The sequence below is a fragment of the Botrytis byssoidea genome (assembly GCF_014898295.1).
Source record: "Botrytis byssoidea strain MUCL 94 chromosome Unknown BBYS_014, whole genome shotgun sequence".
Taxonomy (NCBI): domain Eukaryota; kingdom Fungi; phylum Ascomycota; class Leotiomycetes; order Helotiales; family Sclerotiniaceae; genus Botrytis; species Botrytis byssoidea.
This window is the reverse complement of record NW_024065855.1, coordinates 937,051-953,560: the sequence shown is the minus strand read 5'-3', so window position 1 is coordinate 953,560 and position 16,510 is coordinate 937,051. Positions and strand designations below refer to the sequence as shown.

Here is a 16,510-nt window from a genome sequence, read left to right as displayed (position 1 = left end):
TACTCCTCGCTCTCTGTTCTATATCGAGAATGGCATCTTTCAAAGAATGATCCAGCCAGGTATCTTTCCCATCAGACTTTGAGCCGTGTAGTCCTCGCTAATATTTCGATGAGTAGATCTGTTATCACGAGAAACGCGGCTTCAATCGGGGTTTTGGCCTCGAGCTTTGGCCCATGATAATTCGTTATCTTCTACAGTATCTTTTACCGTGTAACAACCAATTGCGTCAAGAAAATATCTACTTTCCATCATCGATTCCTCGGCGCACTCGACTCCTGCCTATTTTGTATAATATATTCTTCGAAAATGGCTCTAAAACTGACGATCTCAAGTCAATTCATGAGAATTTATCCGATGACTTTCTTGATGGTACCGCTCCGTTGGTGCGGAGCTCGGTTGATTTACGGCTTTCTGCTCGTTCACCCCACTGTTGCGAACCATATCACTGTCTTCCTATCTTGCTCTTGCCCACCTGCATGCATAGATGTAAGTTTATTAGCATTCGAGTTCCGCATAGGAATGTGGTTGCAGGGCATCTTGTGACAGCTTTGTGGAAGATGGTAACAAAACTGTCTGTACACTTTCAAGATGAGTGACAAAAGTGATTGGTATCGGGTAAACGGATGGTATGTCTTTTCTATGAAGGTGCAAGAGCAAATGCTCATTCCGAGATTCGTCAAGGGTATTGCAAGCTCTAAGGCATAATTCTTTGCCCCTCGGGTTCTTATCTCGCAGCAGGATTAATTTTATGAATTTTCAAATCCAGAGGGCATGGTTTACCGAATCTATCGATAATTGTAGATCTTCGGGTGTGCTACCTATTTGGACCACTACATCCACTCTTGAATGATAATATCCACGAGTCTTTGAAGTTCTCGATATCTCGCCTGCATTAGAAAAGCGTGTAATCTGATGGTTGCAACCATTTCAAATTGCCGCTGTGACGCAAGCCCCTCAGTCAGTTAGATAAGGCTTTTGAGATAACACAAAGGCGGGGTATATAAAGGTATACCGTAGAAACAATTCCCAAGGAATCTTTTATTCAAACTATTGTTGAGATTGTGTATTCTTCTTTACTCGCAGCCTTGTCTGCATTATGGATACTATCAATGTACATCCAGTAGGAGGGGACTCCGCATCTCAAATTTCCACAGAGTCCCCCATCTCCGACAAGAAGGCTGCAGATGTTGAAATTGAAGCCATCGATTCAAATGATTTCCAAGATATCTCTGACGAGAAAATCATTGTACCAGGGGAAAATGATGTCTTTATAGATTCTCGTCTCAAAGATTATCCTATTCCATTGGTGGCCAAGACAGTTGACTTGCATAGTGATCCTAGGTAAGTTCTTGCCGGAACAAAAGACCAAAAGATTTATACTGATACCCGTAACTCGTTACAGAGAACCCATTGTCACATTTCGATTCTGGTTTTGCTCTACATTTTGGGTTGTAATTGGATGTGGAATCTCTTCATTTTACTACTTCAAATCATATACTCGTCATTCTCACGTACCTAGCCCATAGATGGAAACCTCAATGGAAGGTTGAAGAGAGATTTAACCCGACATTGATTTGTTTTGGAGCTACCTGGTTCCCAGTTTATCAAACTACAAATCTGATGACTAGCGCCGCTGTTTCAACTTTCTTGTATGTACAATTCCTCACATCCGTTCCTCCCTCAAAGTGATCCGCATACTAACTATCGAGAAGTATGGGCTACGTCTATCGCTACCATCCCGTCTGGTTCAGAAAGTACAATTACCTTCTAGGAGTTGGTCTAGACTGTGGCACACAACTGATGCAAACAGTTATGGTATTTCGTCTTAATCTTCCTAATGCGGCATTTCCAAATTGGTGGGGAAATAATGCAATGGCTATTGATAGATGTTTTGCACCAGAAAATATTCCAGTCAATGCCGTGGGATGAGGCTAGATGCAAGGGCTCTTTAGCTGAGAGAGAATGGATTAGAAATTTAAAACCTGGAACAAGGTACAGACGCCGTAGGAAGTGATTAGTCGATTATCCGTATAGAATGATTGATCTTCATCCTTTCAGAGCTGCGAAATCCCAACTCAAGGTTTATACTCCTCACGGACGTTGCTGATTAGAGTAAGCGCCTCGTAATCAATTGCCAATCAAAATATTCTGGCGCTTACTCTAACCCATGTAAACAAGCATCTTCTTTCAACATGGGGGTGATCTCCACAATATATCACATTAGTGTAGAAAGTATATCCTACCCGACTCAAGCCCGAGACGCAAAACTTTTGAGAGCATTAAACCTCCTAAAAAAGTTCTCTTAGCTAAATCTTGGCATCTATTCTGTAATTTAATCCTATCGCAAGAGTTATGTTTGCCACAAGTGGGGGAGTGGAGATTTCAGCGTGGGTATGAGGGGTTGCGCACGGAAGTTTGGCTAGTTGCCAGGGCTCTGTGGTTGGTGCCTTCTCCGATAAATTTAAAGATATTCAATAATGTATCCAACAGATGAAAGGGGCCAATGTTATATCTTTGTTGGTTTGTTGGAAATCTTTGACTTGGGATTAGTTGCTAATTGCATCATTTTCTATGAAATTAACGAAAGCTACAGAAGTTCGCACGCGATCACTCAAAAGAGGTCGGGTCCGAGATATGGTCTGTGTTATATTTCCTTCTAGAAGCTAAATTATACAGATCCATGAGGCAAATTTATCGGATTTGGTCACATCATAAACCTGAGTTAAGGGAAAAGACTGAACTAACTCTTGACCAAAAATTTTTTACCTACCTGCCTCTTTTTATCATTCACATCTGTGCCTCTACTTTGCATGGGCAACACCACTTATCTTTTCCATCTGCCCGATCCGCTACCTCGGGACATCACGAACATCTTGTTACGATGTGATTTCAGCCGTTCACTGTCGAGCTAGAATATCATGTCTCTTCAAAGTTTCGTCTGTGGTACTGGATTCTTAAAACAACCAATCAATCTCATTTTTTTGAGCTAACTCATATGCCAAGATATAAATTTCAGCTCGGATAGATTAGATGAATGATTAGACAAGATAAGTAAAGTCAAAATAACTGTTGGAATATCACCCATCGATAATTGGGAAATTCCCAGGTTATCTTAACAATACATCAACGATTATTCTATTTCCAGATGTGGAAAGTCCTTATCAATGCAGCAGATGTTGATAACAATTCGACCTTCTTATTGTGGAGAGTAACTTATCATCCGGCTTGGCTCTTCGGCAGAATGTAACCTAGCCAAGCCAAAACGTTTGACTAGTGTGTTTGAACAGCTGGTATCCCGTTTTGAGAGGTATGATATAAAGTATTGATAGCGTGATATTAGATTCGTGATCAGTTAGACGATTGATGAACTGATCGGTTCCTATTAGAGAGGCATGCCAAGGGCCCTTGTTTTGCCTACAAGCGAACTGTGATTACATACTTTCTGAATCAAGAGTGATATTGGGCGAACTTCTTCAATTGACAGCCATATTTTTGACCAACATATTTATCGGAAGAAAGTCGTGTGGTCGTAGTTTGGTCCGTGGTGAGAAAACAAGCATCTAGTGCTGGGTAAGGTATCTTTTAGGTTTATCAAAGGGTCTTGGAAACGAGAAGCTTTTCGTTTTGCACTAGGTCCACTTATCCATGCGCATACCGACACATCGACTAGCATTCTGGATCTGGACGGACATGCCGTGAGATAACATGGATTTTTAAACGCCGGTCCTGCCCCCTGATAAACATCTCCAATAAAAACATCCAAAGATCATGATCTCAATGGCTGTCCCACCTATCACTTCATCTAAATCTTTTACATCGATACTCGTTTTCCATTCTAGATCGCCTCTGACTTTAGTATTGTCCCCGGAAGCATCCGAGATAACCTTAACTTTTCTCCATACCAATGTGATCCAGCCAAAACCTACCCAAAAAATAGCCCCAGCGAATATTCATACCCAGCGGTAGTGTAGGGTTTGGCGCCATCTAAATGGTAGCAATTCATGCAACTTATAATCAATCCTGTTAGTATCGTCCGATGGAACAATATTCCATGTTCATTCTTTTCCAAAAGAACCGTTTTCATGTGGCAAAGTACTTGGTATCCACGCAGTCAGTTGGGATTCTAGTAAAGGCGTGCGATATGGCCACAATCACACAAGGATCTTAATTGCCTTATCGTGCTCGTACAAGATATCGCTTCTGTAGTCCGCAACACCAAGAATTTTATCTTCTACTGGTAAACATGGGTATCACCAGAGAGCTGGAAAGACACCATATATGAGAGAATGTGCGACGCTCCTTGAATTTTCTTCCTGTGTCTCAAATAATTCTTTTTCAGCCGCCAACAGGTTGTGACTTTCCAATCCAAAGTCAATCATAGTCAATCCGACAAAATGCCAGTTGCTAATACTGACATATCGGTCGTTGGGGCTTTCAATCCTGTCGAGGGTCATATAATTTCTGTTCCAACACATCATGAGATCGACGAGAAGCTACGTATCTCGGCTGACAATCGAGAAATCTTCAAGGATACGTTGGACATTGACACTAAGGAACTGTCTGATAATTCTAGAGATGACAATAGTGACGACGTAATCATCGTTACTGGTGCCGACGCAGCTGCTCACTTATTGCCGCTAAGAGATGATGGTCAGCCAGCGTTGAGTTTCAGAAGTATTTTCTTGGCCACCGTTCTATCGGGATTCCAGGCGGTTATGTACCAAATCTACTCGGTAAGTAGTAACTTGTACTATCCTAAACATTAACAAAAGCTGATCTTTACATTTAGTTCAAACCAACTTCTTTGGGTGTCATTCAAGGGACCTTTATTGTACTGATTGCCTACTTCTTGGGAAAAACATGGGCAAAGGTACTTCCTCGCGGTGACAAATTTGAGGCTCGTTGGAGAGAAAGAAGTGGACAAGGCACTATACCATTATACATCCGAATCATCTCCTTTTTCAATTATGGACCGTGGAACCTCAAAGAACATGCTATCTGCGCCATCACTGCAACATCAGCATCCAATGCAGCAGAAACCATCACAGTCTTTGCCGCTCAGAATCTCTTCTATGGATTACCTCTCAGTGCCACCACGGTCATCTTGGCAGTTATATCCATTGGTCTATTTGGATACGGACTTTGCGGAATGCTTCGCCCAATTATGGTTTGGCATCCAGAGTCTGTATACTGGAGTACACTACCCACAGTAAAGACTCTCCAAGGACTTCACTGGCAAGATTTGAAACATTCCAAGCCTCTCAGATACTTCTGGTATGCATTTGGAAGTATGTTTGCTTATGAGTTCCTTCCGGCATATGTCTTCCCTTGGTTGAATTCTGTTTCAATTCCATGTTTGGCAGCTATGAATGCTACGGGAAGTAAGGCGGCAACACTCACCAATATCTTTGGAGGTGCGACAAACAATGAAGGCCTGGGACTTCTTACCCTATCATTCGATTGGCAATATGTAAGTCAGAGACTCTCGTGAATTTTATTTGCCATTGATGTAAAGAAAAACTAATCAAAATCAAAATTTAGATCACATCTTTCAACACCTCTCTTCCTCTCAAGACCCAAGCTCATAGTTTAACCGGATATATTGTCTGCTTTGCTGCCATGCTTGGTATTTACTATACCAATGCTTGGGATTCCAAATCACAACCATTCATGTCAACACAACTTCGTTCAGAAAATGGTTCAAGATATCCAACTGGACAAGTCTTTAGCAATGGTGTTCTTAACGAGACTGCTTTGGAGGAATTCGGTACTCCAAGTCTAACAGGAAGTTTTGCGTATGCTATGTTCATGGCAAATGCTGCAGTAAGTATTTTTCTCCAGAAGAGTCGTTTTTCTTTTCAAAATGCTGACTTTATCCCTTTAGATCGGTGCTCTTATCACTCATTGTTTTGTTTTCTGGGGTGGGGATGTTGTCCGAGCATTCAAAAGCGCAAAGGCAGGAACTTATGAAGACCCACATCATGCTCACATGGCTAGAACTTATAAAGAAGCCCCATGGTGGTGGTATGTTGCTGTCCTCGTCATCAGCTTTGTTCTTGGGCTTGTTGTTGTTATCAAGGAGAACATTACTCTACCAGTTTGGGCGTATATTGTTGCCTTATTGTTGGGATGTTTTATTGCTCCTCTGGTACGTATATCCCGGCCAGTTCTCATCCGTATGATATTCTAACTTACTCATAGAGTAATCTTCTTTATGCACGATACGGAAACGGTATTGCCACAAACAACTTGTCAAAGATGTTGGCAGGTCTCATGCTTCCTGGACGACCAGTTGGAAATATGTATTTTGCGGCTTGGTCACATAATGTTATTGCCAATACAGTCAATCTTTCCAATGACCTCAAATTAGGCGAATACCGTAAGCAACCACAACTTTCTATTCACCGACCACAAACTAACTTTTAAATCAGTCAAAATTCCTCCTCGTGTCATGTTTCTTACTCAAGTATATGGTACTATCTTGGGTGGTTTCGTCAATTATGTCGTGATGATATCCATTGTAAATGGTAATCGAGAACTTCTGTCCACAGGAAATGGTAACAGTTCATGGAGCGGTGCCACTATTCAAGCTTTCAACACCAACGCAGCTTCTTGGGCATTGGCAAAACAACTTTATAAGTCGGGAGCAAAATACTCCATTGTTCCACTGGGCTTGGTGGTTGGTGCTGGAATTGTTCTTGCTCATCGTATCGTCGTATTTGTAAGTGCTCCGTCCTTTTTCTTCCCATCCTCCGGAGATCACGTACTAATCAGAACTTCAATACAGTTCATTCCCAAGATCCGTGGATTTGCCCTAACAGAAATCAACATGCCTCAATTCATTCAATACGCTGGGTATATTCCCTATAACCAATCTCAAACCTGCGTAATTCTCAGCCAAGTGCTAGCAGGTTTCTTCACCCAATTCTATCTCCGTAATTATCGACCAAATATCTTCAAAAACTATTCGTATTTGATTACTGGAGCTTGGGATGGCGCAAGTTATACTGTGCTTTTCATCCTGAGTTTTGCAGTTTTCGGAGCTGGTGGATTTGCAGCACCATTCCCATCATGGTGGGGAAATAATATTAATGGTAATTATGATCACTGTCCGATTGCGGAGTAGATAGGGTCAAATTTTGAGAGAGGATATGGAGGATTGTGGGCGTTGACTTCTGGAAGACTTCGTTCAATGTCATGGGAGGTTCTTGTGTGATCTTTCACATCCCGTACGCGTGGATTTCGATAGATGTCCAATGGGTAGCATGAGATAGATCTCCTCTTAATACAATCATGATGAGGATATTCTCTATACTTTTGGTGACTTCTTTTTTATTTTTTCATTTTGTGAGTTACGATACAAGTGAAGTGATATCTATAAGTTTCATGTTTTATATCTTCGCGAAAATACCTGGATGCCTAGGGGTAAGCATACCGAGTGACTCACTTGCCGATGTTCGGATATATCCGGTGATAAAGGGTCTATATACGAGTCATGAAACTAGCTAAAACAACCGAAAATGATCTCAGAGCATCAGCAGGGCTAAAGAAATGAAGGACTGGGACACCTAAAATGGACTTCTCGACATTTAATTAGGATTGAGACAATCTTTTTTCTGATACCAAATGCCACTGATAAAAAGAGTTTGTAATCACTCGTATAATACATAATATTTACAATAGATTTAATTATTACCATCTCAATGTAAAATGATGTTAATGAATGGTTGGTGGCACCGCTTTTTTCATCCACATTCCCATGATTTGCGGGGTAGACAAACGCGGAGACGGGAACCTTCCGTGGTTAACTCGGATGTCTCACGTGGTATATTATACGTGTACAAGGTATCATCTTAGAGTGTGATGATTGTTTCTATCCTTTTCTATTTTTATATTCACGGATCAATTGAATTGTGGTCATATCTGTGCTAAACAACAATACGCACACAAAATGCCCATTTCCTCTCGCTGGCATCTCCCCATCCCTCCCATCTCTCTCCCATCCTACCTTTTCACTTCCTCCACTCATCCGCTCCCAGATAAACCGGCGTTCATTGATGCTGCGAATCCTTCTAATTTACTCACTCATTCAGATTTCCGACTCTATTCCCAACGTTTAGCAGCTGGATTAATCAAAAATGGATTACAGCCAGGTGATCGAGTATTACTCTTTTCAAGTAATAATCTGTTCTTTCCAGTAATTATCATGGGAATCATTATAGCAGGAGGAATCTTTACAGGTGCAAATCCAGGATTTGTGGAAAGGGAATTGGCCTATCAACTAAGTGATTGTGAGGCGAAGTTCCTACTTTGCGGTGAAGAAAATTTGGAAGTCGGAATCAAAGCAGCGGGGAAAGCGGGCTTGGAGAGGGAGAATGTATTTATATTTGGTGATGTCGGTAAGGAGAGTTATGAGGGAAAAGATGGAATGGAAGGGATAAAGAGTTGGTGGGAACTTTTAGAGAGTGAGGAGGTAGGGAGAAAATTCCAATGGAAGGAGGATTTTGATCCCAAGGAAACGGTTTGTTGTTTAAATTATAGTTCTGGAACAACTGGTGTACCTAAGGGGGTGATGATTACACATTACAGTAAGCTCTCACATTCCTCAAATCTCCATTCCAAGGAAAATCTGGCGAGTTTTGATCGGGAATTGACAACAATATTATCTAGATTATGTTGCAAACTCGATGCAATATCGACATTTACATGAACTTCATCCTGAAACGCCAGAAAGAAATAAGAAAGCGTAAGCTTCCAAGTCAAAAGCAAATATTGTCTGCTAATATTTTTTACAAATAGAAAATGGTTTTGTTTCCTTCCTTTATACCATGCAATGGGTCAAACAATTTTCGGAGCTGTGGCGCCTAAACGAGGCATTCCGGTTTATATCATGAAGAAATTTGATTTCAGAAATATGTTGGAAGCAGTACAAAAGCATAAAATTACTTCATTGAATATGGTTCCTCCAATCGTTGTTGTTAGTATTCATCATCTAATCACATGGAATGATGGGCACGAAATGTTAACGAACATATGTGTAGATGCTCGTCAAATCACCGCTCACAAAACAATACGATCTTAGTAGCGTGATTGATATGACATCTGGTGCTGCACCACTCAGTGGTGAAGTGATAGATGCAGCAGAGAAGCTGTGGCCAAACGGGAATGTCAAACTTACTGTAATTTCTTCCCCAAATTTGCTCTTCTCAATCATTCAACGAAAACTAATTCTCAATCTAACAGCAAGGATGGGGAATGACTGAAGCAACTTGCTCTCTTCTAGGTTGCGATACTCGACATAACCCTATTCCGAACTCAGTAGGTGAACTTAATGCCAATTGTCATGCGAAGATTGTGGATCCGGAGACATTCAAGGAACTTAAACAGGGTGAACGGGGTGAAATTTGGGTTCAAGCACCTAAGTAAGTCAATTTGCACGCCCTGAACCGGTACCTATCTGTTCTTGGATTAATATTTCATATCACTCATAATGCATGACATAAATCATCTAACAAAACAAAGCGTAATGAAAGGCTATTGGAAGAAACCTTCTGCTACCAAAGAAACTCTCATTGACTCTCCATCCGGCGTCTGGCTTCGTACGGGAGATATTGCTTACGTCGATTCTCAAAACAATTTTTTCATCGTTGATCGAATGAAAGAACTTATTAAGGTAAAGGGTAATCAAGTAGCTCCTGCGGAATTGGAAGCACTATTACTAGAACATCCAGAGATTGCGGATGCAGCCGTGATTGGAGTAATGATCGAAGAGGGTGAAGTACCAAGGGCTTATATTGTGAAGAGTGGCGGGAGTGGAAACAAACTAAATGCGGAAGAAGTAATGGAATGGGTGGAAAAGAGGACTAGTAGGTTCAAGTGGTTGAAGGGCGGTGTGGAGTTCGTAGAGACGATTCCTAAGAATCCAGTGAGTTTTAATCCCCACTCTCGGACGATCGCGCAAAGGGATCTCATAAACTACACAAACTAATGACAGTCAGAGCGGGAAAATCCTAAGGAAATTATTGAGAGAGAAAGCGAAGGAGGAGATGAGTGATAATAACGTTAAAGCTCGGCTTTGAGGCTCATCATCATCGGAACAAGATTTTGCCAAATTGATAAATGTAATCTTAAATATGAGCCAATAGAATGAATTGAAAATTTAAGGCTGGTCTACCTGCGTGCACCTCGAAAAGTACGTCCAAATAATCGACTAGAGGTATTGGAATTTCTCAAGCCTTTGCTTCCTCAAGTCATCGTCTCAGAACTGAATAATTATAATATTTTCCTTATGAACAAGACTACAATGTTTGAAGAGTTTTCACATACCCAGCAAGAATCGTTCTAGTCACAGGTCACAAACCTTACGACGATTAGGCTATTGTCAGGCCTAATTAAACGAGTATTTGGGAGAGTCGTAAACATGACTGATGTATATCTTCATGATTGCTCTATTGATGAATGGATTGAGTCATCCCACTTATTGTTTTCAAGTACCGGGAAAGTCACGGGTAACCCGTCTTCCCCGTGGGGTACGACCCAACCCCCACGTTTTCGGCTTACACGTAGTATGACGTGAAAGAAACTCCACTCCTGCCTCATTCGTCGATTTCTTTCCACCAAACGAAAATTTCCCCGGAAGTATATCATGCGGACAAGACTATTCAGGCAATCCGCTCCAAAATCCTAGTCCAAACATGCTTGGAATCCCGGGCTTTTTCCACGATGGTCTTATTTTATGAATACTTTTCTACTGCAATACCCCGCGAACAGTGGACGTATACGCTCTAATCAGTGATTAGCGGACTCGATATGTTACGCCCCAGATCTTCGTGGTACGAGTAATGACGTGGGGGTGGATTGAAAAGCGGGATTGGGTGACGGCAATGACTGGTTACATTGCATGATAAAAACTCGCTCCACTTGCTGTTAATACAAGTAGATGTGGAAGAATGAAATAGAGTTTATTTTCCCCCTCTTCGGTTGATTGCTTTTGATCTCTGTGTCTCTCCCAATTCGCAATCGTTTTTTGTGTTGCTCTCTACTCCAAAAAGACATTTAGGACGAATTGTTTTTGGAATATTCCATGAGAATCAGAAACAATTGCCACGATGTCCACATCTCACACTCCTGGATCATCAAGCGTCAACTCTCACAATATCATTGAAACATCAACTTTACTAAAACCCTCCCGCTATCGTCAATTTATCGATGATCTATCCATAAACCGCAATGCATATTTTCTCACAGTAGTCGCCTCATTTGGCGGCATGTTTTTCGGTTGGGATACCGGACTTATCGGTGGAATACTTACAATGTCCTCGTTCAAAGATTCCTTTGGACTAAACGACGGGTCCTCAAATTACGCCAATGTTTCGGGAAATATCGTTTCTGTCTTACAGGGTGGGTGTTTTTTTGGTGCCATGTCGAGTTTCTATATTAGTGATGTGTTCGGGAGAAAAAAAGCATTGTTTGTAGCGGATTTCATCTTTTTGGTTGGTTCAATCATTCAAACTACCAGTGGGATTGGAACAACGAGTTTAGGACAACTTTACGCTGGAAGATTTATTGGAGGATTTGGAGTTGGATTGGTGAGTGCGGTTGTACCGACTTACATTGGAGAGAATGCTAGTAAAGAGATTAGAGGGAGGTGCGTGGGGTGTATGCAATTATTCAATGTGTATGTATCTTAACCTGATCATTTTGGAGAGATTATACTAATAGATTATAGAACTGGTATCATGCTCGCCTACTTTATAAATTTTGGCATGAACAAAAATGTAGCCGGCAATAATCCACTTAAATGGCGGATTCCTTTTGCTTTACAAATGCTTCCTGGTATCTTTCTTGGTCTCGGACTCTTCTTCCAAAATGAAAGTCCTCGATGGCTCGTCGAAAAAGATCAACATGAGAAGGCTCTTCATGCACTTTCTCGCGTCCGTCGTCGTTCTCCTATCGATCCATTGATTCAACGCGAATTTAATGGAATCATCGCAGACTTTCACGGAAAAGAAAAATTAACTCTCCTTCGACAAATGAAACTTACGATATCCAACAAATCTTCGTTCTATGCCGTTTCCTTAAGTGCAATCCTCATGTTTTGGCAACAATGGACCGGAACAAACAGTATCAATTATTATTCTCCACAAATCTTCGAAACGGTTGGTCTGAAAGGCACATCTGCGGGACTTTTTGCAACTGGAATCTACGGCGTGGTAAAAGTTTGCATTACTGCACTAGGACTCATGTTTGCGACAGAGCAAGTAGGACGAAAATGGTGTTTGATTGTAGGAGGACTAGGACAAGCATTTGCTATGTTTTATATTGGTATAAATCAAGCAGTCAATCCTCCAATTGATGGAGCACCCTTGGATGGAAACTCCATCTTTGCAATCATCTGCGTCTATCTCTTTGTGGTATTTTATTCCTTCGGCTGGGGACCTATTCCATTTGTTCTCAGTTCTGAATGTTCTCCCAACCATCTACGAAGTTTTAGTATGGCACTTGCCATTGCAGTTCAATGGTTATTCAACTTTGTCATCTCGAAAATTACCCCATTTATGCTAAGCGGAATTACGTATGGAACTTTCTTGCTTTTTGGCGGCTGTTGCATATTGATGACGATTTATGCGGTTATATGTGTCCCGGAGACGAAGAATGTCCCACTGGAGAGAATACATACGCTATTCGAAGGAGAAATTATAAAAGGGGCATGCAAAGATACCATACCTCGATTGAGAAGATCTAATATGTTGAGGGAGATGAGGAGGGACGGAGAGGATGATGATTTGGGGAAAGGGGACGATAATGGAATGAGCGTACATGTTGAGAGGGTAGATGGAAGAGTTTAGTAGAGGAAGTGATGTGTTAAATGATGAGAATGAGTTTGGGTAGAAAGAAATGAAAATAATTGTGTTCTTGAACGTGAAAAAAGGCCGGTATATCAGTGCGAACCTCACCCTCTCGGAACGTTCAGACCAGTCCTTCACATCTCTACAATAAGTAACCATTCTATCAACCTCGTGGATACAGACGAAAACCTAGATATTGATACTAGACCATGCAGCTCAAAAGTAAACACGATTAAGAATTACTCTATATTACAAGGTATATATCCTTGAACTAAAAGCAGTTAGTTAACTAGTCGTTTTTCAGACTGCAAACTGCGAAAGATCCGTCGAAAATCAACTGAAGACGATGTGTCTCCTATATTGCAAATTCTCAAAGAGCTCGTTGAATTTTCACAAGAGGGCTCCTTCAAGGTTTCCTCCCATACACCAGAACCCTAATACGACATGTCAGCTTATCATCCTCATCAAGTAAAAGGGAAAATCATAGCAATGGACTATCACATACCCTTCGGAATAGCAATGTATCTTAGTGTTTTCAATATCTGCTCTCACGCCTACCAAAAGCTCATTAACCTCTTCTTTTTCCATTCCCAAGACCCTCGTGAAAAGTGCCATACTCAAACCTTCCAGGCCCATCAAAATATTCCTCTGTACCCATACGCTCAAGACCTTATTTCTTTGACCTTTTGCCCATGAACTCATTGGTGCATATTCCTTTCTCTCCACAATATCAACAAGCCCAATTTCTTCCATCCACTTCTTATAATGTGCTCCATTTGTCCAAGGACGTCCAGCTTTTGTAGAGGCTTCTACTATCATATCATTCCATTTTACCAATGCGCAATTCTCCGGTGGCGGCGTTGCATATTTGAAAGGAAAGATAGGATCTCGAAGTTCAAGGTATCCGCCAGGTGCCAGAGCCTGAAATGCCGATGCAATGACAGTTTTCGGACAACGAAAGCAGGATAACAAAGCGCGGCCGTGAATCAAGTCAAATTTTAAATCGTCAAATTTCCATGGATCTTCAGCGTCTTCGATTCGGAATGAGCAGTTCGTGGGGATACTAGTTCCGGGTAAATATTTCGGAGAATTAAAATCTGAAGAGCTCTGATACCTACTAATGCGGCTGTATGGGGCTAAGATCAGTCCCAATTACCGTTGACTTGGGATATTCATCTGCTACGCATTGTCAGAGGTGTTGTCAGAGATATCCCATCTCAAGATTCAAGAAATTACCAAATTCAACTGCCCAGATACCAGTTCCAGTAGCAATATCCAACACATTTATTGGTCGATCCGTGTCGATTGGCGAGACAAATAACTTTCCGTCGATGGTCATACGTAGAAATCTGTGTTGAAATTCTACAAAATCATCAGAACCAGCTATCTTAGCCATGAGTGATGCGTGAACACATACCAAGTCTATTTTGTTCTAGCTGAGTGTCGCAGATTCTATCAGCCAATGCTATTTCCACAGAATAGCATTAGAACTTACTGCATCATTCGGTAGCGGATATTCTGTCCCATGGATCATTAGTTGCAGCTGACAGAAATATACTTTCATCGATCATCACTTACGGCCATGTTTATAACGATGATACGTTCTTCCATTCTCTTCGATATGACGATAAAATTCCGATTCGACTGTGAAGTTAGAGCTCCTTATGTATCGTTAAATCAAGTTTAAACCTTCGTTATCAGAATTAATCACCTCAAACTCATTCCACCAAGAGCAGAGTCAGCATCATTTTCTGACTGAAATTGATCAGTTCTCATACCCGAGCATTAGCGGGAAGATAACTCACATCTAGTTCTGGTTCTCCTGCATCTACATATGAACCCAACTCCTCAACTAGATATGAATTAGGGGAAGGAACCTTTGGCTCATTATCTACCTCCATGATATGATTTTGAACGAATTACTTTTCGGTGAAGACCAATCGAAGATTTTGAAATTTCCGAAAACAATGATAGATCAATTGTGTAATAAATCGGCACTTTTCAAATCCACTAGTATTTCCACTTGACCCACTAATCGGAATGTGGATTCGACTTCCGGATGGAGACATAAGACACCTTACCATATTCAACGATATGCGGGATGTGAACATGCACGGGACGAACGAAATAAGATTCACACATAGGATACTCTACAGTTAATTTCCTACTGTATTTTCGTTCATCAGATGCTTCGGCGGTTCAATCTGAATCTAATAACAACTAAATACTGTACTTTCACCATTCCAAGTCAGGTTGGATATTGAAATACGTATTGTTTTTAGAAATATGTTTTGGCACGAGGCGTATTTCATCTATATGCAGTCATGAAATCTTGGATAATAAATTAGTCGAGTGCAGAGGATCTAGATAGATGCAGATTCGCTGCCTAGAAGGACGAATATGATATGTGTTTGGTTTTTATTAGTGGATATATACCGAGGAGATGGTTTGTAGGTGGGGATAACTCAGGGGTGATTTGTGGCACGTGCCAATGAGAAGTAAAACATTTTTACGAGCTGAAGAGCTGACGTTTCCATTATGTTGGTTTTGTATGCATGGAGAGGGGTTGTTATCGATATTGCAGAGATGGGATTGATAAACATTTGAGAAAGATGCAATTCTATGGATCGAAAATTTCCATGCTCTGATTCTAGATTAGTCTAGAAACTCGAGGGGTTGCATACGTGCGGAGAGACATGTTTGTAGCATCACGATCCTTTCTTGGTATTTCCAAGTATATTTTCACGATTGACGTCAAGTAGAATTGTTGCGTCATTCATTAAATACTACTTTTCTACGAAAATTCATGTAATCTCTTCGCAAAACGCCTTGCATAAAAGCATTGCAAAGTGGTCACGACCTGCGCAACCGCGGGGCACCCTTGAGCTCAAATAACACCAAAAACCACTTTAATAGAATGGTATTCCTGCGTATCTGTTTCCCTAGAAGCCAGAAATGTTAGTCCGTCTCTTGAAATAAAAGGGAAATGTTTGTGCAGGTTAGGAGGCTAACGAAGATACAATTCAGAAGCAATGCCATGGTTGAAATATAATTTACTTACCAGAGTTCTTTCGCAAGTATTAAATGATTGCCAACCAATCAATCGACCATCCGGAGCTTTCGAGGTTATAGTTGGAAGTACAAACCAGGTCTTGTACCAAACGGAGGAAGGGTAGTTACTCATAGCATCATTGGTTATTCGTACTGAGATGTTGTGTAGTAAAGGCGTTTGTCGAGTATCAATTTTGGTGTCAATGTTGTATCCTAAATTAAGTTGGACCAACAACTTTGCATTGGCATCAAGACTTCTATCGCAGACGTAAAAGTTGAAACCTTCGCGATCTTGAAGTATCTCGTATACGTAGGTACACGAGTTCACAGGCGGTGGTACAGTACCATACCAACAAAGTACATCTTTCGTGGAAAGATCACGAACGGCGATCTCGGCCGACTTGGCATCACCGGTAAATGGAGTGAGTGCGCCAGAGTTGTAAGAATGTGGAACAGAGCTACTTTTGGAGGTAAAGAGGCAAATGAATAGAATGAACGCTTGGAAAAGCATTGTGATACTAGTTGGTAGTAGAAGGGCAATGTGTATTTCGACTTGTGGAATTCGACTTTTGGCCTGTGAAATATTGTGTCGTGAGCGGATTCGATACGAG

At 41.2% G+C, this 16,510-nt stretch overlaps 6 protein-coding genes across 6 annotated transcripts; 4 read left to right on the top strand and 2 right to left on the bottom strand.

Annotated features, from left to right (window-relative positions):
- Positions 1-1,096: 1,096 nt before the first annotated feature.
- EAE97_007450 (uncharacterized protein) lies at positions 1,097-1,929 on the top strand (the record flags this gene model as incomplete). Its single annotated transcript, XM_038877965.1, has 3 exons — positions 1,097-1,341; positions 1,527-1,649; positions 1,713-1,929. 3 exons carry the CDS (start codon positions 1,097-1,099, stop codon positions 1,927-1,929), a joined length of 585 nt encoding a protein of 194 aa, XP_038731450.1.
- A 2,465-nt stretch (positions 1,930-4,394) lies between these two features.
- Positions 4,395-7,126, top strand: EAE97_007449 (uncharacterized protein; the record flags this gene model as incomplete). Its single annotated transcript, XM_038877964.1, has 7 exons — positions 4,395-4,733; positions 4,790-5,470; positions 5,542-5,823; positions 5,885-6,148; positions 6,202-6,379; positions 6,432-6,721; positions 6,788-7,126. 7 exons carry the CDS (start codon positions 4,395-4,397, stop codon positions 7,124-7,126), a joined length of 2,373 nt encoding a protein of 790 aa, XP_038731449.1.
- Positions 7,127-7,951: 825 nt separating this feature from the next.
- Positions 7,952-10,167, top strand: EAE97_007448 (uncharacterized protein; the record flags this gene model as incomplete). Its single annotated transcript, XM_038877963.1, has 7 exons — positions 7,952-8,588; positions 8,671-8,746; positions 8,800-8,977; positions 9,042-9,179; positions 9,244-9,422; positions 9,523-9,925; positions 9,999-10,167. The coding sequence occupies 7 exons, from the start codon at positions 7,952-7,954 to the stop codon at positions 10,077-10,079; spliced, it is 1,692 nt and encodes a 563-aa protein (XP_038731448.1). The 3' UTR covers positions 10,080-10,167.
- A 941-nt stretch (positions 10,168-11,108) lies between these two features.
- On the top strand, positions 11,109-12,848 carry EAE97_007447 (uncharacterized protein; the record flags this gene model as incomplete). The annotated part of the gene is made up of 2 exons (XM_038877962.1): positions 11,109-11,677; positions 11,729-12,848. 2 exons carry the CDS (start codon positions 11,109-11,111, stop codon positions 12,846-12,848), a joined length of 1,689 nt encoding a protein of 562 aa, XP_038731447.1.
- A 406-nt stretch (positions 12,849-13,254) lies between these two features.
- EAE97_007446 (uncharacterized protein) lies at positions 13,255-14,749 on the bottom strand (the record flags this gene model as incomplete). The annotated part of the gene is made up of 9 exons (XM_038877961.1): positions 13,255-13,282; positions 13,354-13,911; positions 13,967-14,027; positions 14,085-14,210; positions 14,266-14,284; positions 14,344-14,366; positions 14,427-14,509; positions 14,560-14,603; positions 14,654-14,749. 9 exons carry the CDS (start codon positions 14,747-14,749, stop codon positions 13,255-13,257), a joined length of 1,038 nt encoding a protein of 345 aa, XP_038731446.1.
- A 1,106-nt stretch (positions 14,750-15,855) lies between these two features.
- EAE97_007445 (uncharacterized protein) lies at positions 15,856-16,410 on the bottom strand (the record flags this gene model as incomplete). Its single annotated transcript, XM_038877960.1, has 1 exon — positions 15,856-16,410. The coding sequence occupies one exon, from the start codon at positions 16,408-16,410 to the stop codon at positions 15,856-15,858; it is 555 nt and encodes a 184-aa protein (XP_038731445.1).
- Between the last annotated feature and the right edge of the window lie 100 nt (positions 16,411-16,510).